General features: G+C 39.2%; 1 protein-coding gene across 4 annotated transcripts in view; it reads right to left on the bottom strand.

Annotated features, from left to right (window-relative positions):
- SOS2 (SOS Ras/Rho guanine nucleotide exchange factor 2) overlaps positions 1-21277 on the bottom strand; it is a 113346-nt gene that overhangs the window by 55649 nt on the left and 36420 nt on the right. The window contains exons 1-4 of one of the 4 annotated variants that reach the window (XM_031668130.1): positions 19597-19661; positions 11661-11864; positions 6202-6345; positions 4235-4345 (exon numbers count right to left, since the gene is read on the bottom strand). In XM_031668130.1, the coding sequence (XP_031523990.1) occupies positions 4235-4345; positions 6202-6345; positions 11661-11864; positions 19597-19602 (465 nt within the window). In that variant the 5' untranslated portion in view covers positions 19603-19661. Of the gene's footprint in view, positions 1-4234; positions 4346-6201; positions 6346-11660; positions 11865-14887; positions 14999-19596; positions 19662-21277 lie in introns of those variants that run through there. The other 3 variants (XM_031668131.1, XM_003901771.5, XM_031668129.1) reach the window with 3 other exon arrangements.

The raw sequence follows: 21277 nt of genomic DNA, 5'->3' as shown, positions 1-21277 counted from the left end.
TATATCATTATGATCACCATTTTACTAATGAGCAAACTGAGTCTCAGAGATTAAGTGAATTGCTCAAGGTAATACAACTATTAATTGGGGCTGGGCATGATGGCTTACACCTGTAATCCCAGCACTTTGGGAGGCCGAGGCAGGCAGATTACCTGATGTTAAGAGTTTGAGTACAGCCTGGCCAACATGGTGAAACCCTGTCTCTACTAAAAATACAAAAATTAACCAGGTGTGGTGGCATGCGTCTGTAGTCCCAACTACTCAGGAAGCTGAGGCAGGAGGACTGCCTAAACCCAAGAGGCAGAGGTTGCAGTGTGCCAAGATGATGTCACTGCACTCCAGCCTGGGTGAAAGAGCGAGATCCCGTCTCAAACAAACAAAGAAACAAAAACTATTAATTGACCCAAAGCCTTAAGTTCTAACTTCAAATCTTATTTTTTTAAGTGTGCTATACAGTCCAGGCACGGTGCCTCATGGTCAAAAGAACAGCCTAGCCAATATGGTGCAACTCTGTCTCTACCAAAAAATACCAAAATTAGCCAGGCGTGGTGGTCCATACTTGTACTCTCAGCTACTCGAGAGACTAAGGCAGGAGAATTGCTTGAACCCGGGAGGTGGAGATTGCAATGCACTGAGATTGTGCCACTGTACTCCAGCCCGGGCAACAGAGTGAGACACTGTCTCTAGATAAATAAAGTATGCTACACAGCTTCTAAAGATGCTTTTTGTTTTTAGTTTTATTAAGGAAGCGTTATTTTATCTTACACGGAATTTTTTTAAAGTTAAAACAAGTGGGTTTGGCCTGAAAAAGGATTTCATCTAACTCTTCCAATCTCACTGAATATCTAGGGCGACAGCTTTATTAATAATTGGGCCCTTTAACATTCAAATTCCACAGCAAAAATGTCTAATAAAATAGGACTGAAACAAGGAATGTGTTGTGAGTGCTTTTAATGAGTATCCAAAGTTCTTATAGACTGTGTATTTAATGCATACTTTATGGTTTATATGAAAATAAGTTAACTTTAAAAATATTCCTCTCTTGAAGTAATTTTGAGAATTAAGCATAATTTTTATTCCATGATAACAAATTTTTGAGAGTAGAGAAGTGGAAGATAATAAATAATGGGAATTTACAGTAAAGAAGGCAGGGAGAAGATGGTAACTTCAGTTTTAAACATGTCATATTTGAAGTGCGTTTAGGGTATCCAAGTGCATCAATTCAAAGCAGCTGGTTATATGAAAGTGTATAGACACATACACATATATACAGAGTGCTTAAAAGAAAGTGATGGTCTGGAAATACAAATAAGAAGTCACCAGTATATAGATATGGATGAAGTCACCCAAGGAGAGTACAGAAGAACAGAAAAACAGGGGATGATAACAGAAGTTGGATAATAGCTATAATTAAGAGACTGAGAAGAAGAAATCAGAGAAGATGAAAATTGGGAACATGTAGTATCATAGGAGCTGATATGGTTTGAATTTGTGTCCCCGTAGAAATCTCATGTTCAACTATAATCCCCAATGTTGGAGGTGGGGCCTAGTGGAAGGTGACTGGATCATGGGGGCGGATTTCTTCCTTTAATGCTGTTCTTGTAATAGAGTTCTCAGGAGATCTGGTTGTTTAGAAGTGTGTGGCACCTCCCTGCTCCTTCCTCCTGCTTTGGCCATGTGAAGACGTGCCTGCTTCCCTTTTGCCTTCCGTCATGACTGTAAATTTCCTGAGGCCTCCCCAGCCATGCTTCCTGTAGAGCCTGTGGAACTCTGAGCCAATTAAATCTCTTTTCTTTATAAATTACCCAGTCTCAGGTATTTCTTTCTCTTTCTTTCTTTTTTTTTTTTTTGAGACAGAGTCTCACTCTGTAGCCCAGGCCTGAGCGCAGTGGTGCAATCTTGGCTCACTGCAACCCCCACCTCCTGGGTTCAAGCGATTCTCCTGCCTCCAAGTGATCCTCCTGCCTCAGCCTCTGTAGTAGCTGGAACTACAGGTGTGCACCACCACACTGGGCTTGTGTGTGTGTGTGTGTGTGTATCTCTATCTATCTATATGTATATATATATATATTTTTTGGGTGGGGGTACAGGGTCTTGCTCTGATACCTAGGCTGGAGTGTAGTGGCATGATCTCGGCTCTCTGCAACCTCCACCTCCCAGATTCAAGCCTCCTGCCTCAGCCTCCTGAGTAGCTGGAATTACAGATGCCTGCCACCACACCCAGCTAATTTTTGCATTTTTTAGTAGAGACAGGGTTTCGCCATGTTGACCAGACTGGTCTTGAACTCCTGACCTCAGGTGATCCACCCACCTCAGCCTCCCAAAGTGCTGGGATTACAGGCATGAGCCATCATGGCCAGTCTTCAGGTATACAGGAACCCAGAGACAAGAGGAGTAACAAATACTACAGACATAAGTATGAAATAAAAATATCTACTGGATTTGGCAATTAAGTTACTTGTCAAAGGCAATTTATATCCTGATTAAAACATACATGGTAGTGTTTTCATAAAGAATGGTAAAAAATAATGTAAAGACAATTGGCTGTAAAGAAAAAATGAGAGAGGAAATGAAAAAACTTTCTTCACTCTAGTTACTTATTCTACTAAAGAAAGTTTTGTTCATTTGTTTGCTTGCTTGTTTTAGGACAATAAAAATTTTACCATATTCAAATGTCAAGGGGTAAAAAAGCCAGTTTATTTTTAATTTTTATTTTTTTTGAGACTAGGTCACACTCTGCACCCAAGGCTGGGGTGCAGAGGCATGATCATGACTCACTGCAGACTTGACCTCCCAGGATCAAGCAATTCTCTTTGCATGCCACAGGTGCATGCCACCACGCTCGGCTAAGTTTTTATATTTTGTAGAGACGAGGTCTCCCTATGTTGCCCAGGCTGGTCTCAAAAACCTGGGTCCAAGCAATCCTCTGACCTTAGCCTCCCAAAGTGCTGTGATTACAGGCACAAGCCACCACGTCTGGCTGGAAAAGTCAGTTTAGATGTAGAAGTTTTATACATTTAGTCAAGTATCACCTATGCCAACATAACTTTTTTTGTTTTTGTTTTTTGAGATGGAGTCTTGCTTATCGCCCAGGCTGGAGTGCAGTGGCGTGATCTCGGCTCACTGCAAGTTCCGCCTCCTGGGTTCATGCCATTCTCCTGTCTCAGCCTCCCGAGTAGCTGGGACTACAGGCGCCCAGCCAATTTTTTGCATTTTTAGCAGAGACGGGGTTTCACCGTGTTAGCCAGGATGGTCTCGATCTCCTGACCTCGTGATCCACCCGCCTCGCCTCGGCCTCCCAAAGTGCTGGGATTACAGGCGTGAGCCACCACGCCCGGCTGGAAAAGTCGGTTTAGATGTAGAAGTTTTACACATTTAGTCAAGTATCACCTAGCCAACATAACTTTTGTTGTTAGTGTTGAGATAGTAAAAATAAAATTTTATTGTGTGTATCTCTCCACATATTTTCATTTTATCTAACTGTATTCCTGAACCAACTAACTTGCATACTCTCCCTCAATACCGTATTTATCTCCTTTAAATAGTAGCCTCATAGAAAAATCAGTATGAGTATATAGCAGGTTGAGGTTATCTCAACTTTTTAAGATTTCTCCAATTCTTCCTCCTATAGGGAACATAATCCTCAAATCACACTCCAGATTCATCTTTATTTTTTTTATTTTGAGACGGAGTCTCGCTATGCCACCCAAACTGGAGGGCAGTGGCGTGATCTCAGCTCACTGCAACCTCTGCCTTCCGGGTTCAAGTGATTCTCCTGCCTTAGCCTCCTGAGTAGCTGGGATTACAGGAGCCCGCCACCACGCCCAGCTAACTTTTGCAATTTTAGTCGAGACAGGGTTTCACCATGTTGGCCAGGCTGGTCTAAAACTCCTGACCTCAAGTGATCCACTTGCCTCGGCCTCCCAAAATGCTGGGGTTACAGGCACGAGCCACCGCACCCGGCCAGATTCATCTTTACATCCCATATCTAGTATGTGCCAAATTCTTCTGGTCATTCAGTATTCGTGATGTTGTACTATAAAAGATTTCTACAATAAGAACAGATAGAACTCCAGAGAGAAAACAGAAGATAAACTAAAATAGGTTTAGAATGAACAAGATTTGAAGGATTAAAAGTATTCTAGAATTACAAATATTTGAAGGATAAAATAGTGAGATATTTATTGATTTGCTTTATAAACAAAACAAAAAAAACCCTTCAATTTAAGTTTACCTGAAAGTGTAGAGCAACTGCAGGTCTGGCCATCAATTTATTGAAATGTTCATTAAACTCTGGTGAAAGAATGTCCTGTGATAATGTTTCATAAGGATCAAATGCTTGCTCCTATTTTTTAAAAAAAGAGAAAAAGCATTAGGTTTAAAAGAATATATTTTCTACTAATATGGTACAGATTATCACTTGATCCCAAGAGTTCGAGGTTATAGTGAGCTATGATTGTGCCACTATATTCCAGCTTGGGCAACAGAGTGAGACCCTATCTCAAAAGAAAAGAAAGAAATGAAAAGAAAAAAGAGAAGAGAAGGAGAAGAAAGAAAGATTTCTTTTCTCATTAGACTGGCAAAAATGAATGGTATATCTGCAGAACCAGATATGAAAACAAAACAAATTTCAAAAAAAAGAATTAAAAAGAGAAAGAATAAGGTAATACCCAGAGTTAGCGAAGGGAAAGGGTGAAGAAAGAAGGAAGCTTACATACTCTGGAACTTATCTGGAAGTGAATGTGGCAAAACGTTTCAAAGTTCTAAAACTATACCTAGTCTTTAGCACTAAAATTCCACTTGCAGGAATATATCCTTAAAAATGATTAGAACATATGGCTGGGCGCAGCGGCTCACGTCCGTAATCCCAGCACTTTGGGAGGCCGAGGCGGGTGGATCATGAGTTCAGGAGTTCGAGGCCAGCCTGGCCAACATAGTGAAACACTTGTCTCTACCAAAAATACAAAAAATTAGCCAGGCATGGTGTCAGGCGCCTGTAATCCCAGCTACTGAGGAGGCTGAGGTAAAAGAATGGCTTGAAAGGCGGAGGTTGCAGTGAGACAAGATTGTGCCATTGCGCTCCAGCCTGGGTGACAGAGCGAGACTCCGTCTCAAAAAAAAAAAAAAAAAAAAGGGATAAAAAAAAAAAGCAAAGGCCAAACAGCTTTTTTGAAAGAACTAAATACAATAAAAAAAAAAAAAAAAAAAAAAAGGTTTGGAATATCAAGGCATAGTGCAAGCATGTTTGTTGCAGTGTTGTTTACAATAACAAAAAAAAAAAAAAAAGAAAGAAAAGAAAAAACTCTACAACCTATGGATAATAGTTAAAATATGTTATGGTGTCTCCATATAACATCACATTATTTATACTTAAAAATTGTGTTGAAGTATATACATTAACATGGACAGTGTTTATGATGCACAGAGTAAAAATAGTAAGTTATAAAATAGTAGGATCCTATTTTTGCAAACACACATACATTTGTATGTATGCACAGAAAAATATAAGGATAAGTTATCTATGGGTATCATAAAATAAAGTGACTTTCATCCAATTTATATATCTCTCTATTTTTCTGAATATTTTTACAATGAGCTACATTATTTTTATAGTCATTTAAAAGACAACAAAAAGATTTTTACTTTGGAAAACATTAAAATAATATAAACCTTCTTTCCAACTTTAAGTTTAAAATCCACAGAAGGTAAAGAGCTATGGTCAATAAAATGTATCTTCCTTCATCTTGAACATACTTACCACTTAAAAAAAAAATCCAAATATTAATACTCTAGTATATAAACTTTTACTATAAATATTGCCATAAATACACTATAAAGTGTCACTATATAGGCAATGTGATTTTACTTTGTTATCAGTTAAATCTTAAATATCTTTTTATAATGGCCAGTGGTATCTTCTAATTTTCATAAAAATTTTTTTTTTTTGGAGACAGGGTCTCACTCTGTCGCCCAGGATGGAGTTCAGTGACACATCATGGGCTTGATCTACCAGGCTCAAGTAATCCTCCTACCTCAGCCTCCTGAGTCACTGGGACCACAGATGGGCACTACCATGCCTGGCTAATTATTTTATTTTTTTATGGAAATGAGGTCTCACTATGTTGCCAAGACTTGTCTCTAAATTTCTTAGTACAGCATTTAGGACTTTAATGAGAATATAAAGTAGTTTTATAAACTTACTTCTGCCAAATCTTCAAAACAGCTGCCAGCTAAGGGATGAGGACTGCTTTCATCAGTCATTTCAACTGTGTCTTCAATCAAACCTAAAAGTTTCACAGTCAATTCATGTATATCTGAAATGTTACTAAAAATCTTTTCAATATCCTGAAAAAAACAGAAGGAAAGGTTAAGAAATGTGAGATTGAGAATTCTGCTTAAAAATTACTAAATATAAAAAGCAATACAGGCTACTCTAGGCACACTGCCTACGGAGTAGCCCTGCTCCACAAGAAACAGTACCTTCTGCTGCTGTTGTACACTGCCGCTTCAGCAGAGGTTCCTACCATTGTCATGCCTTTGGCTTCTTTCCTGGACAAAGCCAAGAACTGTCCCAAGCTAAGCCCCAACTTTGGGGCTTGCCAGCCCTGCACCAAATACATCATTTAATTTATGGGTGATAATTGTTTTCTACATGTTTTTAAATTTATGGAATAAACTGTAGAATTTATTTAGCAAATATTTTATTGGGAGCATGATTAAAGCTGTTATCACTTTTGAACAATTCGCATATTATATAAAGCAATATATTTGCATTAAATGTCAACAAGCTATAGCAGAATTTTTGCATTTTGTTCTTGCATTCTGCAAAAACTCATTCTTTGTAAAAATAAAAGTTATTACATGTGAATGTATTATCATTACAAAAGATTCAAACGCAAGACAGAGAGAGCAAAATATGAATGTTTACTATCATGCCCCTCTTACCCACATGTCCCTCAGAGGTAGAAACTATTAATAGTTTAGTATGCATTATTCCAGTATAAAATTCCAACCATTTTCAAACATGTACATCTTGATGTTAATATAAGATGGAATCATAGTGTGTATTCTTTTAACTTGGGTTGGAGAGGTCTTTGGAAATAAAGAGATTTGCTTGTACAAAAAAAACAAACAATATGAGTTAAGGGTATATCTTCATTCAATCTCAGACTAATATATTCCAAGACAGAGTAAAAATCAATCATGAACAGGAAGAGAATTTTAAAAATCTCTTGGATAACAGACAGTAAAAATACTGCAAAATATAGATTCCAGATAGTTTTGTTAAATCTAAAACCTCCTACTGTGGATGATTCTAAGCTACTTTTTACTTAAAGAATTCTGGCATTTTGAGTGTTTTAAAACTGGCTAAGTCGCTTAAAGACTTGATCAAGGTCTTACAGAGCCCTAGGTTTTACTTATAGCTTAGGCTATATAGTCTTATAGGTTAATGATAAGAGCTGGGATGAGAATGAAGATAACTCCTAATCCTGCTACAATCTGGTTTCACAATTTGGAAGCCATCTCCTGGATCTGAGAAGGAATTACAGATTTCATCCAAGCTCCCATCTGTGAATTACAGCCATGCACTGCTTAAACACAGGGGTATGTTCTGAGAAATGCACTGTTAGGCGATTTTGTCATTGTGCAAATATCATGGCGTGTACTTACACAAAACTAGATGATATACTACAACACTTAGGCCACATAGGTATAGCCTGTTGCCTGTACAACATGTTACTGTACGGAATACTGTAGGTAACTGTAACACAATAGTAAGTATTTATGTATCTAAACATCTCTACATACAGAAAAGGTACAGTAAAAATACAGTATAATCTTACAGGATTACCGTCATATATATGGGTATATATAGTCTATCACTGACTAAAACATCGTATGTGGCACATAGCTATTATCTAGGATAGGACAGGTTCAAGACCTCTGAACACAAACATATCATATGACTGACCATCCAGGTTATGGCCAACTATTATACATTCTGGCATCTTATAATGGAAACATCACGGGCTTTGGAACCTGACAGACCTGAGCTTGGATGCTAGCTCTACCACATGTGGTATAATATGAAACATATTTTTGGTCTTTGTCCCTGGTTCCTGTCTTAGAGCCCCTAAAATGCTAAGAATATCCTGAGTGATAATAATGTCTTTTGTTATTCATAATGAGTCCCTTTGATAAATACTGAGTTTATGTTAATGAGGTTACTTACGGTAGGGCCCCTAGATAACTTCATGATAGGGCCAGTCACCAAAAAGACCAGATGATTAGAGGATTGAAGGGTTACTTGAAACCAAACTGACTCATGAAAAAAAGAAAAAGGATCAGAGGGTTGCAACTTTCAGCCCCACCCACTGACCTATAAAAAGTTGGGGAAAGACCCTGGGAAACATGGCAAAACCCCGTCTCTACAAAAAATCAAAAATTAGTCAGGTGGGGTGGTGTGTGCCTGCAGTCCCAGCTACTCAGGAGGCTGAAGCTGGAGGATCGCTTGAGCCCAGGAAGCAGAAGTTATGGTAAGCCAAGATGGTGCCACTGCACTGAAGCCTGGGCAACACAGCCAGACCCTGTCTCAAAAAAAAAAAAAAAAAAGCAGGGGTAAGAAGCTAGAGATCAAGCTCCGTAAAAATTCTTGATGAGTTTCCTGGTTGCTGACTTTGTGGAGGTGCTAGGAGGGTGGCTTGCCCAGAGAGAGCTTGGAAACTCTGTGCCCCCAAATTAATGGAACCCAAGGAGTGGGTCATGGGAACTCCAATTTATAAATGATCAGTCTGGAGCACAGTTCACAACCTGGAACTTTCAACTGGTGCCTGAAGTACGAGACAGTCGTGTTGGGACTGAGTCCTTAATCTGTGAGATCTGACACTATTTCTAGGTAAATAATGTCAAAATTGAGCTGAATTACAGGACACTTAGTTGGTTACGCCTGTAATCCCAGAACTGTGGGAGGCCAAGGGAGGCGGATCACCTGAGGTCAGGATTTTGAGACCAGCCTGGCCAACATGGTAAAACCCCATTTCTACCAAAAGTACAAAAATTAGCCAGGCATGGTGGCGCACATCTGTAATCTCAGCTACTCGGGAGGCTAAGCCAGGAGAATCGCTTGAACCCGGGAGGCAGAGGTTGCAGTGAGCCAGGATTGCACCACTGCACTCCAGCCTGGACAACAGAGCAAGACTCCATCTCAAAAAAAAAAAAAGAGAGAAGAAAAACTGTTTTTCCCTTTTACAACATGCCAGATGAATGACCTTGGATTAGGAATGAAAAGGACAATAATGACAGCTAACACTTCTTGGGCACATTATATTCTAGGCACTCTTCTAAGCACTTGAAATGTAATAACCTAATATCCTTATTAGATAGGTATTATCATCATCCTCATTTTACAAATGAGGAAACAGAGGCATAGAGCAGTTAAGTAATTTGCCCATTGTCACACATTTGGTCTGATGATACCCAGCTCGTAAGCTTCTTAGGGTTAAATTAGATGATTTCTGTTAAATGCTCCTGGCACATATTAGGCCTTCCAGAAATGCGAGCTTTTGAAAACACAGGACGCGGGGCAAAAGGAGTCACTTAAGATCATTTTTAAGTCATTCACTCCTTTAACATTTGTAGAGTACTATGCTCTGATTTTAGATAGTCTTTACCTCAAAAGTTTATATTTTACTTAAAGCTAAAAAATTTATAATAGATACAGAGATAGAGAGAAAAGGGATTCTTTCTTCCATCTGACCCTTTAGTATTAAAACAGACATCTTCTGTCATATCAGCACTAATCCAGTGAAAAGAGATCCATAAAAATTAATTCCTGAGGAATGAAAACGGATGGGACACAGAAAAGACAAAGATAACAATAGCTGCCAGCATTTATTAGGTTTTTATTCTTCATACCACTAGAGACAAAATCCAATTATAATGTGGTAGAAAAGAAGCCACATTCAAGATCAAGCTCTATAACTAACTTGATTAAGATGTTAATTTCCAGCTGGGCACAGTGGCTCAAGCCTGTAATCTTAGCACTTTGCGGGGCTGAGGACGAAGATTGCTTAAGCCCAGGAGTTCAAGACCAGCCTGAACAACATAGCGAGACCTCTAACTATATTTTAAAAAATAGTAATAAGGTCAATCTCCTTACAAGTAAAGTAGATATGATAATATCTGCCCAATCTATCCCTCAGGATTGTTATAAGGATCAAATAAAATAGATCAGTACTTTGAAAAACATAATGTTCTGACTACTTACGATAGTACTCCCAGTGGGAATTATTATAAACATTGTTAAACTAAACATATATCCAAAAGAAAAAACATAATGGCCAACTAAAACACTTCCAATTATCATTTAAACTCATCTTTTTGGAAAAGAAAAAGAAAAGCTAAATCTGTTCCTAACTTTAAATACTCAGCCACCTGTGTCTGAGTTCACTATTATTTACTCACATTATAGTTATTTTGTGGAGGAAGTTAGGAGGTAAAAGACAAATAAGACAAAGGTTAAGTATTTTTTTTTGAGCTGAGGTCTTACTCTGTTGCCCAGGCTGGAGTGCAGTGGCATGATCATGGCTCACTGAAGTTTCCAATTCCTGGCTCAAGCAAACTTCTCACTTCAGCCTCCCCAGCAGCTGGGACTACAGACATGTGCCACCATGCCCAGGTAAGTTTTAAATTTTTTTGTAGAGACTGGGTCTTGCTCTGTTACCCAGGCTGGTCTCAAATTCTTGGCCTCAAGCAATCCTCCTGCCTCAGGTTCCCAAAACAGCTGGGATTACAGGCACAAGCCACTGCACCTGGCCAAGACTAATTACTTTTAAAGTGTGGGCCAAACATACAGACATGGAAAAATAAATCATGTGATAAAGAAAGAAAAAAACCTTTTTTGTTTGTTAAACATGGCATTCTGCATAAACTTTTATTTTTAAAAGTTCCACTGTTAAAACTTTATTTTTTTTAACCCCATATATTCTGAGCTTCAAACTAAAACTTTAAACTACTGCCTTAAGGTACTCACCAAAAGACAGAAAAATGCAGAGGTCTTTCTTTCCTAGACCATACATCTTTTTCACCAACTCCAAATGAATGACTCTAAATATCAGATACTGCATAGAGGAAAATGATTTCACCCCAGTATAAATATCTTTCTAATTTTGTGCCTAATTTTCATTGTCACTGTACCTATTATATTACTATAACAATTCACATGTTTATAAAGCCCACAAATACATAAAAGTATTTTTTATGTACTCAAAAAGTATTTAAAGTTACTATTTATGGGCTGGGTGCAGTGGCTCATGCCAGTAATCCCAGCACTTTGGGAGGCCAAGGCAGGTGGATCACTTGAGGTCAGCAGTTTGAGACCAACCTGGCCAACATGGAGAAACACCATCTCTACTAAAAATATAAAAAAATTAGCTGGGTGTGGTGATGCATGCCTCTAATCCCAGCTACTCAGGAGGCTAAGGCAGAAATTGCTTGAACCCGGGAGGTGGAGGCTGCAGTGGTGCGAGCTGAGATCACGCCACTGCACTCCAGCCTGGGCGACAGAACAAGACTCTGTCTCAAAAAAAAAAGTGACTATTTATGATTTTAAGCTATTTTTTGGGGGGTACACAGAATTTCAAACCCAAAAAGGTACTTACAGAAGGTTTAAACAGCTTTCTATCAGAAAGAAAGGCTTCTCGAAACACTTTTATGATCATATTTAATTCCCGTAGATACTGTCTTTCTTCTGCGATTTCAGTTCTGACAAGATCATAGTAGTTTAATTCACCGGAAGAACTAGGTTCATCTTCACAGAGAGAAACCAAGCCTATATCATCCTGATCAAACATGTCCATCAAAACCTGAGAAACAGAAATCAATAATGTTGATTTGTTTTATTTTCCTTATTTTTATAAAAACTGCCTCAAAGTACTTGAAATCTATACGTTATTAAACAGGGCTGGGAGCTGTAATCCCAGCTCCCTGGGATTTTGGGAGGTTGAGGCAGGAGGATCACTTGAGGTCAGGAGTTCCAGGCCAGCCTAGCCGACATGGTGAAACCCTGTCTCGACCAAAAATATAAAAAATTAGCCAGGCGTCATGGTGGGCGCTTTAATCCCAGCTACTTGGGAGGCTGAGGCAGGAGGATTGCTTGAGCCTGGGAGGTCAAGGCTGCAGTGAGTCATGATCACGCCACTGTACTCCAGTCTGGGCGACAGAGCAAGACTCCATCACACACACACACACACACACACACACACACACACAACATTATGAAACAATAAGAGTTGTGCGTATTATAAGTAAATTTATATGAGAAAACCTAGAATAAAACGAAAACTGAAGGTGGGAAATGTTCAAATAAAATCAAATAAAATATGGCAAAATAAATATTTCTGGAGATATGAACTAATGGTGAAATATGTACTAATACATATGCATATGTATGTGTATATATGTGTGCTATAACACACACACACGAAAGAGCAAAAAAAAAAAAAAAAAAAAGCCTGTTTTAGGGGAACAATAATCTGAGCCAAAACTCCCAGTTCAGCCACTACTTGACTATGATTATGAACATATTAATTCTTTTGAAAGTCATATTCCTTATGTGTGAAATGTAACTGATAAGAATAATTCACTGTAGTAATGTATATAAAATGCATACTACTATGTCTAGCAAATAGTAGGAATTCAACATAGTAGTTCCTTGCCATAGTATAAGGATGATAGTATATATTTAAGTAGGGTTAAAAGGAGAAAAGTGAAATGCTACTATGGTAGAGGCACACGATAGATCAGTGCGATGCATTTCTGATGCACATTTACTACAATGACCACTGCTATCATGTTCATTTGCTAAACCCAAACATCCCACAGATGCTTAAATTGTTGTAGCGACCACTTCTTTCAGAAATAGTAAAGATGCTACCACAGACTCAGGTCAACCAACAGGCAAGAACTAGCTGTAAATCAACAGAAACAGAAAGATGACTATATATATATATATATATATATATATATTTTTTTTTTTTTTTTTTTTTGTGAGACAGAGTCTCTGTCACCCAGGCTGGAGTGCAGTGGTGTGATCTCGGCTCACTGCAACCTCTGCCTCCCAAGTTCAAGCAATTCTCCTGCCTCAGCCTCCTAAGTAGCTGGGATTACTGGTGCATGCCACCATGCCTGGCTAATTTTTTTTTCTATTTTTAATAGAGACAGGGCTTCTTGGCCAGGCTGTCTTGAACTCCTGACTTCAAGTGATCCACCCACCTCAGCCTCCCAAAGTGCTGGGATTACAGGTGTGAGCCACTGTGCCTGGCTGTGACCATACATTTAAAAATTAATAATAGTTTTTTAAAAAAATGATTAGACCTAGTTAATTATATATTTATATATTTAAAACTGATTGAAAAGCACTCAGAGAGTTCAGCTAAAAGGTATACCCTGAAAAGGAAACTCCAAAAAGTAAAAAAACTTCAAAGGGATGAGAGGAAATTCTGACAACACTATAACAGATATTCATTCGTTCATTCTGAAAAACATTTATTGATCACCATAAACTGTATCACACATTGGTAAAATACGCTAATAAAGTAAACAGGAACTCTGCCCTCCTAATCTTTTTGAATCTAACTCAGAAACAGCATCTTTTAAATCTGGTCAGCTCTCTCCATCTTACTGCAGGCTTTAGATTACTCTACTAAACAATCACCATCTCTTACAAGGATACACAAGTTTCGTAATTTGATCTGCCTGCCACAAGTCTTCCCAACCCCAGTTCTAAAATCATGTTACTAAAAATAAATGATACATAAAAATGATACTGGATTTCACTGCCTTCTACATAAAATCCTAACTTCTTTAGGATAAAGGCCATTCATAATTTAACTCCAACCCACCTTCCTAATCTCATGTTCTGTGACACTCTCAAATCCCTCCCTTCCCCAATGCTTGCTTCATGCAATCCACCTTCCTGTCATTGAAGACCATCATCCCCCTTCCCAGCCACTTTTAACTTTAAAGAAACCAGTATGGCTACACAGGGAATTTGGTGATGAAATCTGATTTCAAACAGACATGCAAAATAAAGGAAGGCATGAGACATAAAAACACACAGAAGAGCTACCACCCTCTTCTCTTCCCCACCAGAGACCCTTTTAGAGTAGGCCATACTTGCTAGCTATAACTTCTTGCTCCCATTCACTTAGCAAGCCCGTTACTACATTAAAACTGCTCTCACTATTGATCTAGTGTCAAATCTAATGGCGTGTTTTAGTCTTCCTACTTGTTTTCTCTAGTTTTTGACACAGCTGACCATTCTCTAATTGTTAAAACTCTTAACTCTCAGGGTGAGGCATGGTGGCTCATGCTTACAATCTCAGCACTTTGGGAGGCCGAGGCAGGAGGATCACTTGAGGCCAGGCATTCAAGACCAGCCTGGCCAATACAGCAAGATCCTGCCTCTACCAAAAGTAAAAAAAAATAATAACCAGGCATGGTAGTAGACACCTGCGGTCCTAGCTACTCTGAAGGCTGAGGTGAAACACTTGAGCCCAGGAATTCGAAGCTGCAGTGAGCTAAGATCGTACCACCACATTCCAGCCTGAGTAACAGAATGAGATCCTATCTCTAAATAAGAAAAAACACATATAACTCCCCCCCAAACAATTTTTCTCTTCTTGGCTTCTGATATACCATTCTGTCAGTGGGGCCTCCTTCTCTATGACTTACCTTCTCTACCACCCATTCCACGGTTCCATTCTTAAAACTCTTTTGGTCACATAATACCAAAGTTCCTGAATTTAAATGCTACAGGGGTCAGGCAAGTAACATTATAATATACAAGAAGCAGTGGGAATTATGGCAAACCGTAAGGTACACGCACCTAAAGAGGAAGTGTGCCGCTCAGTGCCAGCTATTTTCTGTTAGGCATTCTGATTTTCTTTTTTCATGAAAAGTCTGGGATTTACATTTTTATGTACAACTTTTAGATCTGTAAATATAAATAGATGGCAAATAATTCAAAAATTTAAAAAACAAACCTGGAGACCCTATTCACTAGAAGGTCACCAGTCTGAAACGTCTGCTACACTGACAGAATGGTATATCATTCCTCAGAGTGAGCTCATTCCCTTAAATGATTTCCAATTACTATCTAGATGATAATGACTCCTAAGTGTTTATCTGTAGCCTCAGCATCTCTCCGGATCCTAGACAAATGTTACCAAAGGCTCGCTAGATATCTGCCTGTCTTAAAAAACCTGTATGTGTACACTCTCAGAATCACTAATAAACAGCATCACCTACTTGGTCTTCATAACTAGAAAACTTGTCCATCACCTTAGACTTACCACTTTTCCAACTTCTCTCCTGTATCCAAACAGTTCCCAAATCCTGTTGACTCTAAGAAATATCCCTTACATCTGGTCAGTTCCCTCTATTTCCCTCTGTCTAGAATGTCTTCTCTTACTTCCTCTTCCCTCCCAACTCTCATTTATTCACCTAACCAATCTCTACCCATTTTTTCACCACTTAGCTCAAATACAATTTTTTTGGATAGCTTTTCCAAACTCTCCCTGACTCCCTACCAGAATCTCTTCCACTAGCATTAGCCCTTGATTAGCAACTTTCTCTCTTTCCTGTAGAAGCACCTAATGTATAAAGTCATCCCTTGGTGTCTGTAGGGGATTGGTTCCAGTACCCACCCCATACCCCCTAAGATACTCGAGTTCCTTATATAAAATCACATACTATTTGCATATAACCTATACACATCCTCTTGTCTACTTAAATCATCTTTAGATTACTTGTAATATCTAATACAATGCCCACATGTCACTTCATTCACATAGATTAAATGTAGCACTCAGCTCATAGCAAATTCAAGTTTTGCTTTTTTGGAATTTTGTAGAATTTCTTTTTCCTGAGTATTTTTTATCTGTGGCTGGTTGAATCCATGGATACAGAACTCATGAATACAGAGGGCCAACTGTATTAAAATTTCTGTTCTATCTTTTCTCCTGCTAAATAGTAACCATCTAAAGATAAAACACAGTGCTTTCGTCTTAAAATCCAAAGCACCTGACACACGGTAAATACACAAAAGATAACTGTTTAAACAGCATACATGTAGTATATGTATTTATAAACTATTAGACATGTAAAGCATTTTTTGGTCATGTTTATAGCATGAACAATAAAGTAGAGTCAGGCTAGACGCGGTGGTTCACATCTGCAATCCCAATACTTTGGGAAGTTGAAGTGGAAGGACTAGTTGAGCCCAGGAGTTCAAGACCAGCCTGGGTAACAAAGAGAGACCCAGCCTCTACAAAAAAATTTTAAACATAGCCAGGCATGGTGTTGGTTCAAGCCTGTGGTCCCAGCTACAAAGGAAGCTAAGGCAGGAGGATCACTTGAGCCCTGGAGGTTGAGGCTGCAGTGAGCCATGTTCACACCACCACACTCCAGCTTAGGTGAGTCCTTGTCACCAAAAAAAAAAAAAAAGAGAGAGCGAGCGAGCTAGCTCTTGAAACAGATGGAGTAATACTACCATGAAAGAGAAAATATATTCATACCCCACTCCTGGTAGCTTCAGATTTTTCTGGCCAGGCATGGGTGGCTCATGCCTCTAATCCCAGAACTTTAGAGGCCAAGGTGGATAGATCACCTGAGGTCAGGAGTTTGAGACCAGCCTGCCCAACATGGCGAAACCCTGTCTCTACTAAAAGTATAAAAAATTAGCCAGGCATGGTGGCATGTGCCTGTAATCCCAGCTACTCAGGAGGCTGAGGTGGGAGAATCACTTGAACACGGGAGGCAGAGGTTGCAGTGGGCAGAGATTGTACCACTACACTCCAGCCTGGGCAACAGAGCAAGACTCTGTCTTTAAAAAAAAAAAAAAAAAAGAGGGCAGGCGTGGCTCACGCCTGTAATCCCAGCACTTTGGGAGGCCAAGGCAGGCAGATCACTTGAGGTCAGGAGTTCGAGACCAGCCTGGCCAACACGGCAAAACCCTGTCTTTATTAAAAATACAAAAATTAGCCAGGCGTGTGGCAGGTGCCTGTAATCCCAGCTACTCAGGAGACTGAGGCAGGAGAACTGCTTGAACCCAGGAGGCAGAGGTTGCAGTGAGCCAGGATCACTCCATTATACTCCAGCCTGGTCGAGAGAGCAAGAGTTTGTTTCAGAAAAAAAAAAGTATAATTCAATAGGTTAAAAAGAAAATACAGAACTCAACTGCTAGTACATCTAGATCTGGTGAACTAAGTTTCTTCAGAGCAGCTTTGTGACCTCTTATTCTCTCATTTTTTTTTTTTTTTTTTTTTTTGTCCTCTATTGCCCAATGGCACAATAGCTCATTACAGCCTCAATTTCTCAGGCTCAAGCAATCCTCCCACCGCAGCCTTCCAAGTAGTTGGATGCCCCACCATGCCCAGCTAACATTTTTTTTAATTTTTAGTAGAGATGAGGTCTTGCTATATTCTCCAGGGTGTCTCACCTTTCTTTCTTTGTTTCTTTTTCTAAATTTTTTTGTAGAGATGAAGTCTTGCTGTGCTGCCCAGGCTGGTCTCAAACTCCTGGGCTCAATATATCCTCCTGCCTCAGCCTCCTAAAGTGCTGGGATTACAAGCGTGAAGCACTGTGCCTGGCCTTTACCTTTCCTACACATTAATTTCCTTCTTAAGCATTTATATGTTCAACTTTTCCAGTTTAAATACTATTTTCCTTAATAATGACATATATACTAGAACTTAAATTCTATGGTTCTTTCCTATGATCATCTAATTCTCAGCAATCTTTGATATGCTAGAATACCTCATATAGTCAAATGTTGCTTTTATTTTTAAATGTAAAGAAATAGGGCTGGTTTCAAGTTCTCTGTCTGGCAAATTAAAGATATCCCTAGAAACCATGTATTCAAATAATTATTAAACAGATGGTTTGTGAGCTCTTGAACTAGTGATCTCTAGAAATCAGTTTGGATATACTAAGATCACATCATGTCATACAATCTCATTACTTATGGTTACATAACTAGACCCACAAATCAAGTCATCTGGATTTTTTTTTTTTTTTTTTTGAGACATAGTTTCACTTTGTTACCCAGGCTGGAGAGCAGTGGCACTCAGCTCACTGCAGCCTCCGCCTCCCAGGTTCAAGCAATTCTCGTGCCTCAGCCTCCTGAGTAGCTGGGATTACAGGCAACTGCCACCGTCTGGCTGATTTTTTGTATTATAGTAGAGATGGAGTTTCACCATGTTGCCCAGGCCGGTCTCGAATTCCTGAGCTCAGACAATCTGCCAGTCTTGGCCTCCCAAAGTGCTAGGATTACAGGCGTGAGCCACCATGCCCGGCCAAGTCATCCGGATTTTAGCTAAGCATATGACAGTCTCTTGTGACAAATAGGGGATCATGACAGGAATGTCTGAAACAAGGACCAGCAAACTACCAGCCAAATCCAGCCCACAGACTGTTTTTGTAAATAAAGTTTTGCTGGAACATAGCCCACGCTAATTCATTTATGGCTGCTTTCATGCTACAAGGGCAGAGATGAGTAGATGCAAGAAAGATGTATGGCACACAAAGCCTAAAATGTTTATCCCCTGGGCCTTTATAGGTAAAGTTTGTTGACCCATGAATTAAACAAAATGTGAAATAATAGCTAATAAAAGGTAATAATGAAGAAAAGTGGTAACTTTTAACCTAGAAGAATGCCACTAATAACATACGCTAGAAATCTCATTTCTTATATAATCCTTTTCTCTCTCTCTCTCTCTCTATATATATGTATATATATATATATTTTTTTAAGATAGAGTATTGGCTGGATGCGGGGGCTTACACTTGTAATCCCAGCATTTTGGGAGACTGAAGCGGGTGGATCGCCTGAGGTCAGAAGTTCGAGACTGGCCTGTCCAACATGGTAAAATCCCGTCTCTACTAAAAATACAAAAATATTAGCCAGGCATGGTGGCAGGCACCTGTTATCCCAGCTACTCAAGAGGCTGAGGCAGGAGAATCACTTGAAACTGGGAGGCGGAGGTTGCAGTGAGCCAAGATCATGCCACTGCACTCCATCCTCGGCGACAGAGCAAGACTCCGTCTCAACAAAAAATAAATAAATAAAATAATATGGAGTCTCGCTCTGTCACCCAGGTTGGAGTGCAGTGGCACGATCTCGGCTCACTGCAACTTCTGCCTCCCAGATTCAAAGGCACCTGGCCTTTTCAACATTTTTACTAAATAATTTTAATTCAAGGTTTATCAGATCTGTACACATTACAAAAACGTGGGAAGAGTACCTAAAATGCTGAATGAAAATTCAATTTTTAAAATATCTACATATGCTGGAACATAGCCTCAATAACAGTATGAAATTTTCTAGGGATAAATTCACGTTCATTCTTACAATAACAACAAAAAATCAACAGCACAAGTTGGAGAAATCAAAGACATAACAAAATGGTATTTCACGTGGAACAGTCCTCGGGAGTTTAGAAATCTGCAGACTCAGTAAGTACACAGAGTAACATGGTGCCAAAATATTAACGCTGAAATTATTAAAGAATAGCATATAGAATAAAGGATACGTACGTGCATTTCAATATACTCTGTTGCTCAGACCAAATCTGGACTATTGTCTTCAGTTTTAGAAATCAGTCTAAAAGCAATATAACAAGGGGATCTGAAAATCCTGCCACATGATTTTTTAAAACTCTCAAAAGGTGGAGATTTAGGACACAGAAAAATGCTTCAAATAAAGGAATGACTTATTAAAAAAAATAGTTTATGGCCTGGTGCAGTGGCCCACATCTGTAATCCCAGTGTCTTGGGAGGTTGAGGCAAGAAAATCACTTGAAGCCAGGAGTTCCAGACCGGCCTGGGCAACATAGCGAGACCCTATTCCTACAAAAATTTAGAAATTAGCTGGGCATGGTAGCAGATGCCTATAGCTCTAGCTACTTGTGAGGCTGAGGCAGGAGGATTGCCCGAGCCCAGGGGTTTGAAGCTGCAGTGAGCCTGGGTGACAGAAGGAGACTCAAGCTCTCAAAAGCAAACAAGCTGGTGGCTCACGCCTGTAATCCCAGGACTTTGGGAGGCCGAGGCGGGCAGATCACGAGGTCAGAAGTTCGAGACCAGCCTGACCAACATAGTGAAACCCCGTCTACTAAAAACACAAAAATTAGCCAGGCGTGGTGGCGGGCACCTGTACTCCCAGCTACTTGGGAGGCTGAGGCAGGAGAATCGCTTGAACCTGGGGGGCAGAGGTTGCAATGAGCTGAGATCACGCCACTGCACTCCAACCTGGGCGACAGAGCGGGACTCTATCTCAAAAAAGAAAAACAAAAACAAAAAAACAAAAAACAAACAAACAACAACAAAAAATGCACATGTGTTTTCACTTACATGTGGAATCTAGAACAAACTCATAGAAGCAGAATAGAATGTGGTAACCAGAGGCTGCAGGGTAGGGGGACAAAACCTCAATTAGGAGGAATAGGGTCTTTTTTGTAAGATTTATTGCACAGTATGGTGAATATAGTAAATAATAATGTATTTACATTTCAAAATTGCAAAAAGTAAATTTTTTTGTCATTTCAATTTTCAAAAGAAAGTTTTGTGGGTACATAGTAAGTGTATATATTTAAGGAGTAAATGCAGGCATATAATGCATACATCAGAATAAAATGGAGTCTCCATCACCTCAAGCATTTATCCTTTCTTTGTGCTACAAACAATCCAATTATACTCTTTTAAGTGTTGTAAAATATACAATAAATTATCGTTGACTGTAGTCACCCTATTGAGATATCAAATACTAGATCTCATTCATTCTAACAATATTTTTATACCCATTAACCATCCCCATTTCCCCGACTCCATCTACCCTTCCTAGCCTTATAACCATCATTCTACTACCTAAGACTAAATTTCAAATGTTCTCACCACAAAAAATAAGTACTTGAATAAATGTTAATTAACTTGATTTAATTATTCCACACTGTCTTCGTAATCATAACCTTACCTTGTACTCCATAAATATATACAACTATAATTTGTCAATTTATAACTTAATAAATTAATAAATAGGAAGGAGAAAAGAAAAGAAAGTGCTCAAATAGACAGGAACAGAAAAACCAAGCTAGGGCTCCTAATAACCAAATCTGGAACAACCGAAACTTTTTTTTTTTTTTTGAGACAGAGTGCAGTGGCATGATCTCGGCTTCATGTAGCCTCAATCTCCCGAGCTCCAGTGATTCTCCCACCTCAACCT

The sequence above is a fragment of the Papio anubis genome, chromosome 7 (genome assembly GCF_008728515.1).
Source record: "Papio anubis isolate 15944 chromosome 7, Panubis1.0, whole genome shotgun sequence".
NCBI classification, from domain to species: domain Eukaryota; kingdom Metazoa; phylum Chordata; class Mammalia; order Primates; family Cercopithecidae; genus Papio; species Papio anubis.
Note: the sequence above shows the minus strand (reverse complement) of the source record. Positions and strands in the feature narration are given on the sequence as shown.